At 45.6% G+C, this 20,353-nt stretch overlaps 1 protein-coding gene across 1 annotated transcript in view; it reads right to left on the bottom strand.

Moving 5' to 3' along the window:
- Window positions 1-525: 525 nt before the first annotated feature.
- Window positions 526-20,353, bottom strand: part of VPS45 (vacuolar protein sorting 45 homolog) — an 84,925-nt gene continuing 65,097 nt past the window's right edge. The window contains exons 14-15 of the mRNA XM_073610353.1: window positions 19,488-19,619; window positions 526-884 (exon numbers count right to left, since the gene is read on the bottom strand). Coding sequence (XP_073466454.1) covers window positions 836-884; window positions 19,488-19,619 — 181 coding nt within the window. The 3' untranslated portion in view covers window positions 526-835. The remainder of the gene's footprint in view (window positions 885-19,487; window positions 19,620-20,353) is intronic.

The raw sequence follows: 20,353 nt of genomic DNA, 5'->3' as shown, positions 1-20,353 counted from the left end.
AATTCAACTAAAGATCAACCAGCTAGAGTTTAGATCTACGCAAGTTGTGTAATATAGAAGGGTTAGAACCCCTTTTCAGGTTTGAATTGTTGTCAGTGTCCCCAATAGTGGGATCTACCCTTCTGGATGTTCTGGAATCATTGTTATCCAGGACAAAATTTGGGTGGAAATCCAAAATTTTACAGTGGTCACCAGAACAGGGGAAAAAAAAAAAAAAAAAAAAAGGAGAAGATCTTCCAAAAGGGGACAACTGTCAACGAGGAGATTTGCTTAACTTTGGAGAAATTTTATTTTACTTCCTGTTGAGTATCCAGGAAAGGAAATGAAAGGAGGATCTCCCCAACGTCAAACAGATAATTGGTTCTTCCAGCAAACAGGGGTGTCTTCTCATTCGCTCTCCTCCTCCCGATCACACTCACATAAACACGTATGCTCCACCCCAGCTACGTGTACATGTTTACGTGCCGCTCACTGGTCAGATCTTGGCCAGCACAATGGAATGCCCCATCAGGTCAATGGTCACCATTAGATCTGCAACGTTTTATTGCACACCCAACTTAGTGTTCTTCAACAGTGTGATGAAGGAAGAACTGACTCCATTCTTCTTCTCACAGCATGACAGACTATTAGAACTCTGGACATGATGAAAGGTTAGTTAAACATTGTAGAAATAAAGTCTTAATGGATGAGAATCTTTGAAGAGGATCTCCTTTACACACAGCAGGACAGATGGACGCCCCCCACGGAAAGAGAGGAATGAACAGAGTCAGATGTGAAGAGCTGAGTTTCATCATCACCATCGCCTGGTTCAGGAAATTCTGGAGCCTGGGAAGTTTTATGTATGGCGGCTGTGAAAACCGGCTGATTGGACTTCTTCCAGAAAACTGTAAAATAGGAAACAGGAAGCAGAAATAAATTAAAGCAATGGCAGCCTCCCTTATATTATCAGAAAATACAAAAGTTACATTGACGGGCTTTAACCACTTCCGTACGTTTATCAACTGCGAAGTGATGGACATTTATTTCTACAGTGCCACCGGCAAATCACAAAGGCGTACAGAGCTGATCCGAGCAGCTCTGTACCTTGTTATGACCAATCACACCGATCACAAATGTAAACAGTATTGACTGTTTACATTTCAGAGCCCGCCCCTTCCTCTCACAACAGAGGAAGGAGGAACCAGCGAACAAACGATCATTCATTAGTTCCAGATTGAAGGGGGTAGCAGACTCAGGGTAGGTGGGTTGGGATTTGTTTTTATTTAACCTGTTCATGTCTGTGTTATTTTATTGTACACGGCGTGGAAAGGAACACGGCTCCAGGTGAGGCCTGGATGTCAGATCTGCCAGTAATCACCCCCGACAGGTTCCGGTCTGGCTCTCCACCGTAGAAATCCAGGAAAGGAAAAGAGGCTGGCTGCACTCCACACGTGATGATGATACCGATAATTTATTGCAGATAGACAAGACAGCAGCACAGGAATGTTGACGCGTTTCACACACACTGAAGTGCTTGATCACAACAAGGTGGTCTCTCCGCTGTTTAAAAAGGGTGGAAACTCAACCCCCTTCCAGATGGAACCTAATTGACATATTTAACTCCTGCTCAACAAGCACGATACAAAAATTTTCACACAAATACAAAATATAATAAACATCATAAACAAATAATTGTATGGCAAAACATACACAAGTGCCACCGTCAAATTACAAAGGCGTACAGAGCTGATCTGAGTAGCTCTGTACCTTGTGATGACCAATCACAGCGATCAAAAAATGTAAACAGTATGACTGTTTACATTTCAGAGCCCGCCCCTTCCTCCCACAACAGAGGAAGGAGGAACCAGCGAATAAACGATCCTTCATTAGTTCCAGATTGAAGGGGGTAGCAGACTCGGGGTAGGTGGGTTGGGATTGTTTTTATTTAACCTGTTCACGTCCGTCTATTCTCTTGTACACCTGATCCCCATGTGACATGTATATTAACCCTTCACCTCCCCTATCCAGCACGTCTGCAACCTAACCCCTTCATCTCCATCTTCCCACAGTATGTGAACTGTACATTACATTCTTCACCTCCTCCCTCTGTTCCATGTCCTGTACAAAAAGTATCTAGTGCTCCATTACCACGCTACAAGCTTTAACAACCTCGAAACCAGCATATTTCTTCATTTGAGAAAAGGGGGGTTTGTATTGTACTGGCATTTTTTTTCTCACATAAACTAAGGGGAACTTTTTTTCTCAAAAGGTTTGTTTTTGGTAATCTATAGAGCAAAATAAATGAATTAATACATTGGTTATTAAATATCACAGAAAAAAAGCTCTGTCTCAAAAACAGGTTAGACATTTTTGGGGGTACAGTGTTGCATGACAGAGTAATCGTCAGTCAAACTATCCCAGCACTGAAAACTGAAAATTGGCCTGGTGATGAAGGGGGATCACAAGCTCATACTCGAGTGGTTTAAGTAACATACAACGTTGTACGCCAGAATGAAAATGACTAGATAATTTTACTGTGCTCCAAGATTTAAAGGATCAGTCAACTCAAAACTGATATTCGGCGTTTGGTAGATGCTGGAGAGTTAAAACGCCTCTGACAGGCTCTTCTATCTAGAGGGGACTCCATTGGTGAGATTTCTGCACTGAGTTCCTTGCTCTGCACACTTGCTGTGCCCATTATGAGGGGTTCCCACCATCCTTGCACTGAATTCATGGGGCTGTACACCTGTTGTGCCCATTATGAGGGGTTCCCATCATCTGCTGGATTCATTTTATTTTATTGAGAATGTAACAGGAGGAGCCGGGGGCACACAACCATGGGCAGATTCTAACTTTTTTTTTTTTTAATGAGATCATACTACAAAATAAATATTTGACAAACAGTTTGAATTGGATTTTCCACCATGACCAATAATGCGTTGATGGAAACATCTTGTTTATTGCAAGAAATCTGTGAAAGATCAGATTCTTTAATTGAAACAATCTTTATAGCAAACTATTGTATTATGTGATGTAGCCAACCACCTTCTCTAGGTGCCTCTAGTATTAGCTTCTTACTAGAGCAGTGGTCTCCAAAATGTGGCCCTTCACTTGCCTTCATCTGGCCCTTGGGGCACTATTCATCCCACTGACACTAATAATGGGGCACCAATCCTCCCACTAATACCAATGAGAGGGCACTAGTCCTCCTACTAACACCAATGATGGAGTACTATTCTTCCAACTGACACCAACAATGGGGCACTATTCCTCCCACTGATACCAATGATGGGCCACTATTCTTCCCACTGATAATAACGATGGGGCACTATTCTTCCTACTGATACCAAAGATGGGGCACTATTCTTCCTACTGATACCAACAATGGGGCACTATTCTTTCTACTGATACCAATGATGGGGCACTATTCCCCCCCCCACTGGCACCAATGACGGGGCACTATTACTCCCACTGACAACAATGATGGGGCACTATTCTTCCCACTGACACCAACGATGGGGCACTATTCTTCCCACTGACACCAACGATGGGGCACTATTCTTCCCACTGACACCAACGATGGGGCACTATTCTTCCCACTGACACCAACGATGGGGCACTATTCTTCCCACCGACACCAATGACGGGGAACTATTCTTCCCACTGACACCAACGATGGGGCACTATTCTTTCTGACACCAACGATGGGGCACTATTCTTTCTGACATCAACGATGGGGCACTATTCTTTCTACTGATACCAATGATGGGGCACTATTCCCCCCCACTGGCACCAATGACGGGGCACTATTACTCCCACTGACACCAATGATTGGACACTATTCCTCCCACTGACACCAATGATGGGGCACTATTCCTCCTATTGATACCAATGATGGGGAACTATTCCTTCCCCTAATGCCAAAGATAAATTGTTTACTCGCTGACTCCAGGACAATTTTTACTCCCACTGGCCACAGTCCGCCCCTCTAAAGTCTAACTATAAAAGGACTGTAAACTGGTCCTTTGTTTAGAATGTTTGGAGACCCGTGTTCTAGAGCATCCTAGAAGCATCAAAGCTAGAACACATGAATACACATGACTATACAAATACAGACTGAATATATAAGCTTTCTTCCATCCAAATCACACAGAACCCACAGCACTACGCAATCAAAAGGAAGAGTTCCAGGTATGGATTTTGTATACGGCTACATTGGTCCATTAGGATCCTAAAAGATCAACGTGTCTTACGTAAAACTCTGTACTGCCTCACAGCACTCAGATTCCAAGCTTCCCTGGAAAATGCTGGTAGCATAATGCATCTGACTGGTTGTCACAAGGAAACACAGGCAGTCCTTATTTCAGACACCTGAAAAAAGGAGGATCACATCAGGAGCCTAGAACAATTCATACTGTGAAATCTCTATCAAGAGCTCTGCCAGATGTGTAGGCCAGTGTGGCGCCCACGTGAGGAAGCTGCGCAGAGGTCTCCCCGCAGGCAGAAATCTATATTGCAAAATTGATGGCAGTGACGTGTGATAGAGGTCGCGTCACGGGACGGGTGATCTGAGCTGGAAATAACAATTAGGGCAAAGGGATTAGACGCTTCTTATAAGGGCAGCTTGGGGGGGTATTACCAGCTAAAATCCCCTTGTTTTTCATGAGATCCATCGGCTAATCCCCCAGAGAGAACGGGTGGCACCGATGAAGACTTCCCAGGGAGGCAAGGGGGTTAATGTGTACCTGTCACGTCTATCTAACAGGAGAACCTAGTAGACACCTAAAGGTGCTGGCTCATAACTTGGTATCCAGACCACTCAGGGGCCCCAGGTAGATCTGTATGTAGTCTAATGCCAAGTGTTCCATTCCTCTCTCCAGTGCATGGCTATGGATGGATCACAGGGACACATGTCAGAGCTTGAACGTATGATAAGGTTTCCATTGAATAACGAGGTCTGCAAAGTCAAGAAAAATACCTGTTGTTATCTACCAGGGATCCAGTGAGCTCCTGTTTGAGATGGCAACACACTGCCTCTGTTCCACTGAAATCCCAAGCAAGGTGAACAGCTGGCCCAGATCTCCTAGGTCAGTGATGGTGAACCTTGGCACCCCAGATGTTTTGGAACTACATTTCCCACGATGCTCATGCACTCTGCAGTGTAGATAAGCATCATGGGAAATGTAGTTCCAAAACATCTGGGGTGCCAATGTTCACCATCACTGACTTAGGTGGACTAGAGAACACCTGCCCTTTGTTATGAAAATGAGAAGGGGAGGTCTTCCTTGGTCTAGCAAGCTCCTAACTACTTGCTGGAGATGACAACACAATAGCTCTGCTGCGCTGAATTTCCAAACAGGATGATCTCCCCTATGGACTACAGAACACCTGTCCTTTGTCGTGGAAATGAGAAGGGAGATCCCCTTGGTCCATTGACAACACAATGGCTCTGCTGCACTGAATTTCCAAGCAGAGTGATCAGCTGTCCCAGATCCCCCATGTGCACTACAGAACACCTACCCTTTGTTATGGAAATGAGAAGGGAGGTCCTCTCCTTGTCCGGTCAGCTCCAAGCTGCTTGAGATGACAAGACAATGGCTCTGCTGCACTGAAATCTCAAGCCCTGTTGTCAGCCCTGCCTAGTTCTTCCCTCCTGGAATACAGAACACCTACCTCTCATCATAAGAATGAAAAGAAGGGAGGTGTTCTGGAGTCCAGCATGGGAGGAAGGGGCAGGGCTGACAACAATGCTTGAGATTTGGGATTTGAGTACAGCAGAGGTAAAGTGGTCACTCACTACAGGAAGGTAGGTGCTCCCTTTATTTCCGGCAGGATCAACAGCAGATTTCTACACTTGCAGAGTTTTTAAAAAGGGACAAAATGTGGGGAAATGTTCACATATTGCAGGTATGTGCTGCATCTCTTATTTTTTATTTTTTTCAAATTTTGCCCAGACAACTCCCTTGGCTGACCGATTTTACCAGATTGTTCATAAAATAGCTTGCATCCTTCCTCTCATAGCTCCCTGACATGATCACTCGGTACATTAAGCAGTGTGCACTGACAGGCCATCCAGTGGTTAATGATATCCTGGTGTGTGAGCGGTTAGTGTTTCTACTCTCCATGCAAATGCTGCTACACGAGCCTGCTGTGCATGTAAATAATTGAGAGAAGAGACCTGATCCGTACAGGAAACAGACTCCCCCCAGGAACATTCCTTCTAATGACCTCCTGACACAATACCTGGGGAAAGTGATGGAACTTTAGGGGTTATTTTATACTGTTGCCTGGGACCACCCAGAGAGGCAGATTGGTTGAGTCTCAGGACAACGCTCCAAGAAGGAAACCGTTCTGGTAACCCAACACAGCTTGATTCCCCCATCCATTCGCATATTGTATAGGAAGCACCAGAGGGAAAATCTGACCGGGTCCTTCCTTCAAACTAATTGTTACACAAAGGCCGCTGTGCCGTTAAGTGATCTCAATTTGGCCTTAAACAATAACTATATGTTTATGTGTTAGTTTTGTACCTGTAAAATCTAAGCCATAAAAGTACATAATTTTTTTTTTTTTTTTTTTAAAAGGTGTGCATATCCTTTAAGTATAAATAAACCCCCTTTTGCTCAACAAAATGATCATTTGATACAAACAATGGTGTCCCCACACAAGGATCACACAGCCAGTTTTCAGTTATTGCACTTACACAATGTAGAAAATGACAAGCGGTGTACACATCCAAAAATCATGGCCTTGAGACCCAGCAGTGCGCCAGTGCGTAATGATGTCCCAGATCTCCAGTGCGCGGTGACGTCACAGACCTCCAGTGCGCGGTGACGTCACAGACCTCCAGTGCGCGGTGACGTCACAGACCTCCAGTGCGCGGTGACGTCACAGATCTCCAGTGCGCGGTGACGTCCCAGATCTCCAGTGCGCGGTGACGTCCCAGATCTCCAGTGCGCGGTGACATCCCAGATCTCCAGTGCGCGGTGACGTCACAGATCTCCAGTGCGCGGTGACGTCACAGATCTCCAGTGCGCGGTGACGTCACAGATCTCCAGTGCGCGGTGACGTCACAGATCTCCAGTGCGCGGTGACGTCACAGATCTCCAGTGCACGATGACGTCACAGATCTCCAGTGCACGATGACGTCACAGATCTCTGAGTTGTTCCCAAGGCTGTGCTATTTGGATGTGCGTACCGCTTGTCATTTTCTACATCAGGTAAGTGCAATAACTGTTTATTAAAAGTTTTTTTTGAATTTTTAAACTATGAGGCTTCTGTTTTTTTTCTTTTAAATGATACATTTGCTGGAGTGACTTTGGTGGATTGGGAGAGCTGGCTGCATATCCTTTGTGCAGGGATACCATTGCTGATTCCTGCCGGCAGGGTCACAGACTCATTTGGAAGCCTGATGGTGGGAGCATTGGTCCTCCTTAACGAAAAGTATGTGATCTCTTGGACTCCTGTCCGGTAACAGGCTTGGCTTTGGGAAAAGCACTAGCATCCATCACAGAGCACTAGTGACATAAGGACGGTGCTCCAGTCCTCCTAGGCCATAGAGATGAGCAGAGGCCATCTTTCCTTTGCTCATCTTTGTGTCCAGCTGCCGCCAGTACCAAATTATTTCCCAGAGCTACCGATCAGCCATCAGCCAGGTAAGCCTGGAAAGCAGCGGGAGGGAGAGGGAGACCCCCCCCCCCCCCCGCCACTTCGAAAAAGGATCCAGCCGGGAATCCACCACTGGAATCACTTATTAATGGGGAAGACTGGCACCTGAGGGAAACATTTTTACCGGGGTCATGGCATCTAGCTACAGCCATAACGCCGGTATTAAATGTCAAAGTCATGATGTATTTTCCCAGTTAGGCGGCTGGCAAGTAAATAAGGCACTTGGAATGCTGCATGTGGATTTGGACTTTTTTTATTTGTTTAAGGACTTTATTTTGAATATTTTTTGCTATGAAAAAGTGTATTTAGCACTGGACTTATTAATTACTGGGGTTGATATGATATATGATATGGGTTTAAGAATTCAGGTTTTTTTTTTTTTTTTTTTTTTTTAGGTGCAGCAGCCATAGACTGTCCTGAACTAAGCACAAGGTTTTCTTATTTTTATATAAATGTAAGTACGCGTGAGCAGAGGGGTGAGAACATAAAGGCAAGCGAGCAAAGGGGAGTGGCGAGAGGAAAGCACAGAAGCAAGAGGGCAGAAAGCAGAGGTGAAACCAAAGAAAAAAGGAACGAGAGGAAGGACAGGGAAAAAGAGGAAGGCAGGACAGGGAAAAAGAGGAAGCAAGGAAAGGGAAAAAGAGGAAGGAAGGAAAGGAAGGAAAGGGAAAAAAGAGGAAGGAAGGACAGGAAGGAAAGGGAAAAAGAGGAAGGAAGGACAGGAAGGAAAGGGAAAAAGAAGAAGGAAAGGGAAAAAGAGGAAGGAAGGACAGGAAGGAAAGGGAAAAAGAGGAAGGAATGACAGGAAGGAAAGGGAAAAAGAGGAAGGAAGGACAGGAAGGAAAGGGAAAGAGGAAGGACAGGAAGGAAGGACAGGAAGGAAAGGAAGGATAAGAAGGAAGGACAGGAAGGAAAGGGAAAGAGAAAGGAAGGAAAGGGAAAGAGGAAGGAAGGATAAGAAGGAAGGACAGGAAGGAAAGGGAAAGAAGAAGGAAGGACAGGAAGGAAAGGGAAAGAGGAAGGAAGGACAGGAAGGAAAGAGGAAGGAAGGATAGGGAGAAAAGAGAAGGAGAGAAGAAGGAAAGACATGGAAAAAAAAAAGAGAAAGAATCCAAGGAATGGCAGGGGAAAAAAAAAAGGGAACTAGACCAAGGAATGACAGGAAAAAAAGGGAAAGAGAGAAGAGGGAAGGAAAGGAAGTAAAGGGAAAGATTGAAGAAGGAAAGACAGGAAGGAAAATGAAAGAGGGAAGAAGGAAGGACAGGAAGGAAAATGAAAGAGGAAGGAAGGAAAAGGAAAGAGATAAGAAGGAAGGAAAGGTAGTAAAGGGAAAGAGGGAAGAAGGAAGGACAGGAAGGAAAGAGACAGACAAATGAAAAGACCCCTCCTACCTGCTGCACATTGCTACTGGTCCATCATTAGAAATGGTAGCCAATAAAAACATGCAAGAAGCTCAGAGGCCAGTGCTCTATACCAGTGGTTCTCAACCGTCAGGTTGTGCCTTGCCTCCTCTTAGGCCTCCAGCCAGCTGCAGATCCCTTAACCTCCCATAGTGCCACTTAAAGTGCCCCTAGGCCCCCTGGCCCCCCTGCAGTGCCCCCCAGCCAAATATAGTGGCCCCTGGATTGCTGCAGAGTCCACACCCCCTCCATGGTGCCCCCAACTTTATCCCACAGAGCCTCCTCATCCTCTTACAGTGCACCCCAGCCCCCCATAGTCCTGAACCTTAGAAGAGGCAACTGGTAAATGTACTGCTGCCCATCAGTAAGCTTAGGTGCTGGCAGGTTTACTGTAAAAAAGCAAATCAGTACTGTCAGCTTCCTATTACTACACTTAGGTTCACGTTCTGCAAAACATAACCGCATCCTCCAGAAACATACACTGCGGCTATTCTGTGATACTGACATCATGACCGAGAACCTGACAGGCAGGTTACTAATCACTTAATATCTTAAGTACCGCTAAGCCCGGAACAGACAAGGAAATATTTAGTGACAGGTCACACCGGCGGCATTCTCACTTGCAGAAGAAGTAGGGTCTAAACAGTAATCTGTTGTTGGAGCAGTGGGAAGCCAAGGCTTTATAAACATGGCATTACCAAGACCCCTGCTGTAAATATCCGATGCAGTATGAGCTGTCCGAGTTATAATACTTTTAGTAGGATACTGCAGAGGATAACAAGGAGATCACTCCATGGGGCATACATGGTTTAAAGTAATTGCAAAGTCAATTTTTTTTTAATAACAAACAAACATGATATACCTACCTGGAATGGAACGGCACAGAGTAGCCCTGATCCTCCTCTACTTGGGTCCCCCTCTGGCACTCCTGGCTCCTCTGTTTCTCGGTGTGCCACAACAGGAAGGTGCTTCCTATTGTGGCACATCTGTGGGCTGGATACCGGGCCGCGCTGCCTGTGTCCATAGAGTGATGTGAATAATAACCTTTGTCAGGCCAGCATAGCATAGGGGTCCTCTTAGGATCCAGAAGAGCTCTGACATTGAACCAAGGGAGTGAAGGGAGCTGGACAACAAGGGTTAACGTGCAGTGCTTGATTAGCAGTCCCCACAGGAAGAAATGGCATCAGCGAGGGACCTAGATGTGGGGACTCAGATGAGTATAACTGGATTCACCAGGTAAGGAAAACTTTACACCTAGCAGGAGGGGTTAGAGAGGGGAAGGAGGGATGGCAAAAAATTGATTTTTGCCCAGAGTTGGGCTTTAAAAGAGAAGTATGGGCAAAGCTTTTTTTGGCCATACTTCTCTTCTGGGTCACAGGAGTGTACTTATTTTTGCACTCTCATGATGAGATTCAGCTGACAGCGGGCTAAACTCCAGTGGGCACTTGAGAGGCAGAGAAAGCATGAGCTAGCCACTCCTGCCCTCTTCCCCAGCCGGGAACATCAGTGAGCACTGGAGGGGAAGAGAAAGTATGAGCTAGCAACTCCTGCCCCCTCCACAGCTCCAGCACTCCAGTGAGCACTGGAGGGGAAGAGAAAGCATGAGCTAGTCACTTCTGCCGCCTCCCCAGCCTGGCACTCCAGCGAGCACTGGAGGGGCAGAGACAGCATGAGCTAGCCACTACTGCCCCCTCCAGAGACCGGCACTCCAGTGAGCACTGGAGGGGCAGATAAAGCATGAGCTAGCCACTACTGCCCCCTCCAGAGCCCGGCACTCCAGTGAGCACTGGAGGGGCAGATAAAGCATGAGCTAGCCACTACTGCCCCCCTCCAGAGCACTACAGTGAGCACTGGAGGGGCAGATAAGAGAGCTGGTGACTAACAGTCTCCGTACTCTGCTCAGTGAAGACCGAGAATTGGATGGTCATATGATTGCTCAGTCCTTGGTTAGAGCCAGAGGGGAACAGCTGCAGCATCGGTCATAAAAGGTGAATATGTATGTTTGTTATTTTGATTTCCCACACTTCTCCTTTAACCACTTGCCGACCACCGATATACGTCGGCAGAATGGCATGGGTGCGTAAATGGGCGTACCTGTATGTCCCTCACTCCCACGGGCAGGGGGCGCATGCCTGTGGTGGTATGATTCATTACAGAACCGATCAGACCTCAGGTCCAGGCCCATGATTTCTGGCCTGACCCTGCTGATCGGTTCTGGCGAATGAAAATGCTTCCCCTGCCTGTAAGTGTAAACAGGCAGGGAAAGTGATGTCATCTCGCTCTCTGGAATTCTTTTCGGTTTCAGAGAGAGGAGAGAGGACGTCTAAACGCGAGTTGCACAACACTACACTAACACCAGGACACATAGGTACACTTGTCACCCCCCGATTGCCGCCGTTCCCCCCCGTTAACCCCTTCACTCCCTGTCACTGTGTCACCAATTGCAGTTGTCAGATTTTTCACTGATCACTGCATTGGTGTCATTTGTGACTGTAATAAGTGTTAGGGCAGTTAGTAGTAGGCCCAGGTAGGTCTAGGGTACCCCCCTAAACCCGCCTAATAAAGGTTTAACCCCTTTATCGCCCCCCCAGTTAACACTTGCACCCCCTGTCACCAGTGTCACTAATAGATCTTTTTTCTGATTGCCGTATTAGTGTCACGGGTTAGCCAGCTAGTTGATTAGTTTAACCGTCAGGTTTTTATAGCGTCAGGTACCCCCATATATTACCTAATAAAGGTTTTAACCCCCTTATTGCCCCCTAGTAAACCCTTTCACCCCGTCACCAGTGATCACTGTATTAGTGTTACGGGTGACGCTGGTTAGTAATTTTTTTATAGCGTCAGGGCACCCGCCGTATATTACCCAATAAGGGTTTAACCCCTTGATCGTCCGGCGGGTGATCAAAGTTAGGTTTTAGAGTCACTTAGGGTCTGCGTCGCCCCAGGTAGCATCAGATTAGTGCCAGTAGCGCTAACACCCACGCACGCACCATACACCTCCCTTAGTATTAGAGTGTCTGAACGGATCAATATCTGATCTGATCAAAACTATATTAGCATCCCCAATAGTTTAGGGCTCCCAAAAAAGCAACGTTAGTGGGATCAGCCCAGATACCTGCTAGCACCCGCGTTTAGCCTCTCCGCCCAGCCCACCTAAGTGCAGTATCAATCACTGTCACTTACAAAAACACAACACACATAACTGCAGCGTTCGCAGAGTCAGGCCTGATCCCTGCGAATGCTAACAGTTTTTTTGGTAGCATTTGAAGCAGTCGCTGACAGTCAGGTGCTCTTTTTTACCTGTGAGTCTCACTAGTGTACCAGTAAATTTAGAGGCCAAAATGTCAAATCAAAAGGTCAAAAAGCGAGACCTGCAAAATACTCACCATGCCTCTCAGCAAATAGCTTGGGGTGTCTACTTTCCAAAATGGGGTCATTTGGGGGGGTTTTGTGCTATCTGGGCAATTCATGGCCTCCAAAACTGATAGGCAGTGAGGAGTGAAATCAAAAATTTACACCCTTAGAAAGCCTGAAGGCGGTGCTTGTTTTTCGGGGGCCTGTACGCGACTAGGCCCCCCGAAAAGTCTCACACATGTGGTATCCCCATACAGCAGAACGTATTTTGGGATGTCATTTCACATATGCCCATGACATGTTTCAGCAATATATAATTTCAGTGACAACTTTGTGTACAAATTTTTTTTTAGTAATGTTTCAATCACTTGTGACAAAAAAATAAAATATTCAATGTGCTCAACATGCCTCTCAGTAATTTCCTTGGGGTGTCTACTTTCCAAAATGGGGTCATTTGGGGGGGGGGTTGTACTGCCCTGCCATTTTAGCACCTCAAGAAACGACATAGGCAGTCATAAACTAAAAGCTGCGTAAATTCCAGAAAATGTACCCTAGTAGACGCTATAACTTTTGCGCAAACCAAAAAATATATGCTTATTGAATTTTTTTTTACTCGAGACATGTGGCTGAATGCTTTTTGGCCTAAATGTATGACTAAAATTGAGTTTACTGTACTTTTTTATAGCAAAAAGTAGAAAATATCATTTAAAAAAAAAAAAAATTTCAGTCTTTTTTCGTTTATATTGCAAAAAATAAAAAACGCAGAGGTGATCACATACCACCAAAAGAAATTTTGGTGAAATTTCGTTTGGGTACAACATTGCATGACCGCGCAATTACCAGTTAAAGCAGCGCAGTGCCAAATTGTAAAAAGTGCTCTGGTCAGGAAGGGGGTAAATCCTTCCGGGGGCTGAAGTGCTTAAAGCAAACTTTGAGGTAGGGAAGAAGATTAACCTTACTGAAATACATCAACAACACTGACTGAACACCGCAGCTACTCTCTTTAACACCAAGTGGTCAGTCAACTACTCACCTCCAGGTAGTTCAGGTCAGGTAAGGCTTGTGTTAACGAGTTCATGTTGTTTCATATGGGCTTTCCTAGTTGCCCGTTTGAGGCACCTTCTCCCTGCCATTCAATGCATTAAGGGTCAGGTACTGCCATGCAGTTTTCTGCCTATACAATATCCCAAACTGCACAAACCACCACTGACCCAAACGCTGTCCCCTCTTCTAATATTGCTGTGTTATATTGTGTTAGTAGAGAGATCTTGCAAAATTTTTCTTGCCTTGTTTGAAGGCCAGCCTTTAACCTCGATGCATTCTGAAAGCCCTTTTTAAATGTATAACTTAAATATTCAGCTGGTCTGTTTTAAAATGTATTAAGTGAAGAGAACAGCTGAAGATTATGGGTGACAATCAGTAATTCAAACCTGACCAGGTTTTTCAATCAAGTGAAGCCTACTGGGCTGAGGAGTCAGATATGTCATTGGTACTCCCAACATTACCAACCTCCCTAACATATCTTCCCAACTCTGTTCCTGTCCACCTGGGAGTCATAGATGCTCCCACCTACCTTTGTGTGTTCCAGTTCCTCGTGCTACATTTTCTATAATATAAAGTGCAGCACAGATGATGGGAACCTCTCATAATGACCACAACAGGCATGTAGACCTGGGAATTCTGTGCAGAAATCTCACAAACACATAGTTATATAGTTACATAGAAGGTGAGGTTGAAAAAAAGACATCCATCAAGTCCAACCTATGTGTCTGAATATATGTCAGTATTACATTGTATATCCCTGTATGTTGTGGTCGTTCAGGTGCTTATCTAATAGTTTCTTGAAGCTATCAATGCTCCCCGCTGAGACCACCGCCTGTGGAAGGGAATTCCACATCCTTGCTGCTCTTACAGTAAAGAGCCCTCTACGTAGTTTAAGGTTAAACCTCTTTTCTTCTAATTTTATTGAGTGGCCACAAGTCTTGTTAAACTCCCTTCTGCGAAATCATATCCCCTCTCAAGCGTCTCTTCTCCAGAGAGAATAAGTTCAGTGCTCGCAACCTTTCTTCATAACTAATATCCTCCAGCTTTGTTGCCCTTCTTTGTACTCGCTCCATTTCCAGTACATCCTTCCTGAGGATTGGTGCCCAGAACTGGACAGCATATGCTGGACCAGAGTCTTGTAGAGTGGGAGAATTATCGTTTTATCTCTGGAGTTGATCCCCTTTTTAATGCATGCCAATATTCTGTTTGCTTTGTTAGCAGCAGCTTGGCATTGCATGCCATTGCTGAGCCTATCATCTACTAGGACCCCCAGGTCCTTTTCCATCCTAGATTCCCCCAGAGGTTCTCCCCCCAGTGTATAGATTGCTTTCATATTTTTGCCACCCAAATGCATTATTTTACATTTTTCTACATTGAACTTCATTTGCCATGTAGTTGCCCACCCCATTCATTTTTTCAGATCTTTTTGCAAGGTTTCCACATCCTGCAGAGAAGTTATTGCCCTGCTTAGCTTAGTATCGTCCGCAAATACAGAGATTGAACTGTTTATCCCATCCTCCAGGTCGTTTATGAACAAATTAAATAGGATTGGTCCCAGCACAGAACCCTGGGGGAACACCATCTCCGAGAGACAGAAGAAGCTGAATGGCGATTTAAACCTCCAGTATCTACCAAACTCTAGAATCATTTTTGGGTTGCCCAACTCTTTAATAAGTTATAAATACATTTGTCAACTGTTTTTTTTTTTTTTTTTTTTTTTTTTTAAGACCTAACGTGCCTTTATTCCCCAGTTCAGATTGTTAGGAGGTGCATAATCCTACAGGCTCTGGCATCTACTAACCACAAGTAGCAGTTTTGCAAGGTCCGACCCTTTAAAAAGGATGCAAAACTGGTGTTCAGCAATGCTGCCTTTAAGCTACAAATCCCATTGTGTGGCGTTAAATAGCCCGGCTTTACCGTACGTCAGTGTGAACTCTACTATCAATCCATTGGAAAACACTAAGTGCTGACCCCATTACACAAATCGTGTAACTAGATCTCTTTGGCACGTCGTCCTTGTGACGAAAGGCTTGGAAAATAAGCAGTTAAGCGCGGCTCCGGTGTCAGCTGAAAACCGGCGTTGGTTTACACAGGACGGTTCGTCCAGCTTGACTGCAGGCACATTACGTTGGGTTCGCTGGAAAGGCCTGGGTTAGGTTTCCAGAGTTTTGTGTCATTGCTGGGCTGCGAGGGGCACCAGTGATAACGAGGACCGATGGTTGGTTATAGGAGAAAACAAAGTGTTAGTGATTGTAAACCTCAGACATGAAATATGAACAAAGCATATCCCTCTATAGTGTGTACTTGTCTCAATCAAGAGCACCAAGTGTCATTTCTGTCTGCTACTTTGTTATTTTGCTATCAGCATGAATCACTTCTGACAAGTTTTCCTGACACCAAGAGAAAAACGGTGACAGGGGAGGGACCTCCGGCACACCGCCTGTGCTCGACAGCCTCAGCTCTATTCCTGTGTGCTGTCTTGAAGGGGGTGTGCCCCTTGCCTCCAATCAGCTGTCAGAGTTCTCCTCACTGAGCTCTACAGTGTGTAATTTCTGCACTCCGTCCCCTGTTTTCTGACAGCTCAGACAAGCTTTAAAAATTCTGGACTTTGAACAGCTGTAAAAAAGAGAAGACTGCAGATAAAATCGGTACAACTTATAAGGCAGGGTTTGTTTCATCTCTGTGCATCACCTGAGGCCAGTCACTTTACTAAACATATGTAAGGGTTTACAACCCTTTAACGCGAACCCTGCAGTAATATACAAGGTTTGCCTATACTTTCTGGGCCCCCTGCCCCTGGAAAAATTACCTACTGAAAAATATGTGCAAAATGTACTTGTAAAGGGATCAGAAGGGAACCACAACAGCTCGGGCTGGTCCACCAAGGGTGAAGGTCACCTCCCAGTACTGGCCTTCCCAGACAATGAAAATGAAGTGGGCCCAGACCTCTTCCTGCCTGTAAAGAATAGGAGAATGGGGGGCAATGATGGATGAGAGCCACACCACCAAGGGGATGGAAGGGGGTAAAAGGAGGACTGCAACTGAGAATCCTGAACCACCCTCCATTAGGTTTCAAGCGAAACATCTCCTCTCAATGAAAGAAACTCAATAACTAAGCAGTTCGGCAGATGGACTTCCTTTAAAAGTCATTTTGGTGATGCGTTTCCTGTTCCTCTTGAAGGAGGTGCCTAGCTCTTATGTGCCGTCCTGGAAGATGGTGTAGAAGCATTGTCATCTTAAGATAGAAGTGTGTTTGGACTACTAAATACTTCCCCCTCTCCTTTCCCCATAGCATTGGGTGTACCATAGTCCTCAGAGATAGCTGGGAACAGTACTGTCTGGGTTACCCTGGGGTCCTGTGAACAAAGAATTCAATTTGCCCTGGTTTGGAGTTATGAGCTGCCATATTGCTAGCAGGCTGGTCGACAGCACTATAACAAAACAATGACGATCGAGGGCCAGGACGCACTGCGTCATTTGTTATTATAGTGATGTTAGCGGGATACCCCACACTATGGCAATGTATGACTTCGGTCCAGGGTAGGTGGCATGCAGGGCAGACCTAGCATTTAGAAGGCGGAAGTCCTCCTCCTTTAGACCTCTTCCACCCTCTGCTATGCTGCTGGAGCCAAAAGGTTAGTGGCTCTGATGTTAAGACTGTGTGATTGGGGGGGGAGTTGTGATGTGATGGGGGGATATCTGACATGTCTGAAAACCTCTGATGCGGTGGGGGGCCCCTAATGTGATAGGGGGACCTCTGACGTAAAAAGGTGACTGAAGAGATGGGGGAACCTCTGTCATGATGGAGGGGTCTCTGACAAGAAAAGGTGGGCTCTGATCAAATGGGAGAACCTTCGATGTGATTGGGTGACTTTGATGTGTGATGGCAGGGGGGGGCCTCTAACATCATGGGAGGCTTCTGATGTGAAGTTAAGTTCATCAAGGTGGTTATGTGCATGGTCCCAGGTTTAGATTTCCCATTCATAGGTAACATTTATGTTTTCAGACTGGGGTGAATGAAAACAGGCTGAGAAAAGCTGTGCTAACCAATAACGGTGCAGCACATGAAGTTGCACGCTCACAAAATTTCTGGCAGGATTGAGGAGTATTTTTTTTTGCACTTAACGAACAAATAACAAAACGCTTTCATTGGGGTATTTAACCTCTTCAGTACAGGGCACTTTTACCCCCTTCCTGCCCAGGCCAATTTTCAGCTTTCAGAGCTGTCACAATTTGAATGACAATTACACGGTCATGCAATGCTGTACCCATATGGCATTTTTATTATTTTCTTCACACAAATAGAGCTTTGTTTTGGTAGTATTTAATCACCACTGGGTTTTTTTATTTTTTACAAAAAAAAAAAAAGAAAGAAAAAAGACCGAAATAAATAAATAAAAAGTTTTTCTTAGTTTCTGTCAGTAAATTCTGTAAATAAGTAATTTTTCTCCTTCACCGATGTGCGCTGATGAGGCAGCACTGATAGGTGGCACTTATGGGCGGCCCTGATAGGTGGCACTTATGGGCGGCACGGAAAGGCAGCACCGATTGGTGTCACTGATGGGCATTGCTGGGGCTGCACTAACAATCTGTACAGGTCTCCCCTGCGTGGATATGGTGTTGATCGGCTCTCCTCGCCTCACACTTTGTGGGAGGGCCGATAAATGGCACTTCCATATTTACATGTGATCGGCTGTGATTGGACACAGCTGATCACATGGGTAAAGAGCCGCGTAATCCGCTCTTTACTGAGATCGGGGTCAGCGCAGTGAACGAGAGGAGATCCCGCCCACCGTCATTTTACTATACAGCAGGCAGGAGGTAGTTAAACTAGTTCTAAAGGCATAAGGATTTTACCTTAATGTATTTAATTAAGGTAAAAACCCTTCTGTGTTGTAGAATTCCCTCCAGAACACCCCCCCCACACTTATACTTACCTGCGCCCGATCTCGATCCAGCGATGTGCCAGCTGCTCTCTTCTCTCTCTCTCCTCACTGGGAAGATAGATTGATAGCGACGAGAGCCATTGGCTCCTGCTGCTGTCAATCAAACTTTGTAAGGAGGGAGCGGAGGGGTGGGGTTGAGCCGCGCGGTCTGTGTCTATAGACACAGTCAGCAGGGCTCGGTTTCGAGCCCACAGGAGTGCCCCCACAGAAAGCGCCTTCCTTTGGGGGCACTCACTAAAGTGAAGCCAGGAGCGCCGGCGGGGGACCCAAGAGAAGGATTGCGGCTGCTTTGCGCAAAACCATTGCAGAGAGCAGGTAAGTATGACATGTTTATTAATTTTTTTTAAATAAAAAAAGGATAACAGTCACTTTAACAGACCAAAAAAGACCCAATAAGGCCCCTTTCACACTGGGGCGGTAGGGGGCGTCGGCAGTAAAACAGCGCTATTTTTAGCGCTGTTTTACCGCGGTATTCGGCCGCTAGCGGTGCGGTTTTAACCCCCCCGCTGGCGGCCGAAAAAGGGTTAAAACCCCTCATATAGCGCGGCTATAGCCGCGGTATTACCGCGGTATAGCCGCGCTGTCCCATTGATTTCAGTGGGCAGGAGCGGTGAATACACCGCTCCTTCACTGCTCCAAAGATGCGGCTGACAGGAGATTTTTTCTTCTCCTGTCAGCGCACTGCTTCAGTGTGAAAGCCCTCGGGCTTTCACACTGAACAAACAGCGGAGGCTGTTTAGGGGCGGTTTGCAGGCGCTATTTTTAACGCAATAACGCCTGCAAACCGCCCCAGCGTGAAAGGGGCCTTAGAGATTATTAACATTTAAATATACTTAAAGCAAATAATATATACAATTGTTTGTATTGCCCACAGCAACATCTCCCTTCTATTCTTCCATATTGCACTACTAATATGCAACAAAGAATCTGGTTACTATAAGCAACAAGATTAGCCAATCCTCTCTTTACAAAGTGACCTCAGATTCCTTGTGGACGGATCGTGTGGGTTAGCCAATGACTGGACCCGTGCTTGAGCTGGTGCCCTGGATGTACATAAAGGTGGGATCTCCACCCACAAAAGTGTAAAAGATCTTACCTCTTAGTGTTATGAATGGCGGTCCCACCCAGGATGATCCGTACACCCGGAGTTGTCCGATTCAGGTTGTAGACAGCTAAAGCCTCTTCGTAGGTAGCTCCGCCCACAATGAACACAATAATATCCTGAGGCCTAAAAGACAAGAGTGCCGAGTAGGCAAAAGTGTAACATGAGGCGATCGGAAAGTCTGCAACTTGCTATTTCATTTATGTATTACAGGTACTTATATAGCGCCGTCAATTTACGCAGCGCTTTACATATACATTGTACATTCACATCAGTCCCTGCCCTCAAGGAGCTTACACTCTAAAGTCCCTAACTCACATTAACACACATACCAGGGCCAATTTAGACAGGAGCCAATTAACCCACCAGCATGTCCTTGGAGTATGGGAGGAAACCGGTGTAACGGGAGGAAACCGGAGTACTAGGAGAAAACCCACGCAGGCACAGGGAGAACATGCAGACTCTATGCAGTTGGTGCCGTGATCGGGATTCGAACCAATGACCTTAGTGCTGCCAGGTGGAAGTGCTAACCACTTAGCCACTGTGCTGTCCCTAATAATTAGCATCTGCCACTAAGGCAACGGGGACTGCCAGGATGTGGGTGTAGCAAGGTAAGAAGAATTAAAAAAAAAAAAAAAAAAAAGTTGTAGGCTAACCCCCTCCCCCCCAATATTCTGTACTTCAAATGTGTGACGCACAACCTCAAACTGCCATATTGATACACAAATAAAATCAAGCAAACAAAACTAACAAATCACCAAAGGTTCATTAAGCTATAACGACTGTCATTTACCTATATCATTTTTATATCCAGAAAAATATCAATTGAACTGAAAATAATTTTTGACAAATACCATGCC

Source organism: Aquarana catesbeiana, linkage group LG13, assembly GCF_042186555.1.
Source record: "Aquarana catesbeiana isolate 2022-GZ linkage group LG13, ASM4218655v1, whole genome shotgun sequence".
In the NCBI taxonomy this organism is placed as follows: Eukaryota; Metazoa; Chordata; class Amphibia; order Anura; family Ranidae; genus Aquarana; species Aquarana catesbeiana.
This window is presented reverse-complemented; position numbering and strand designations above follow the sequence as displayed.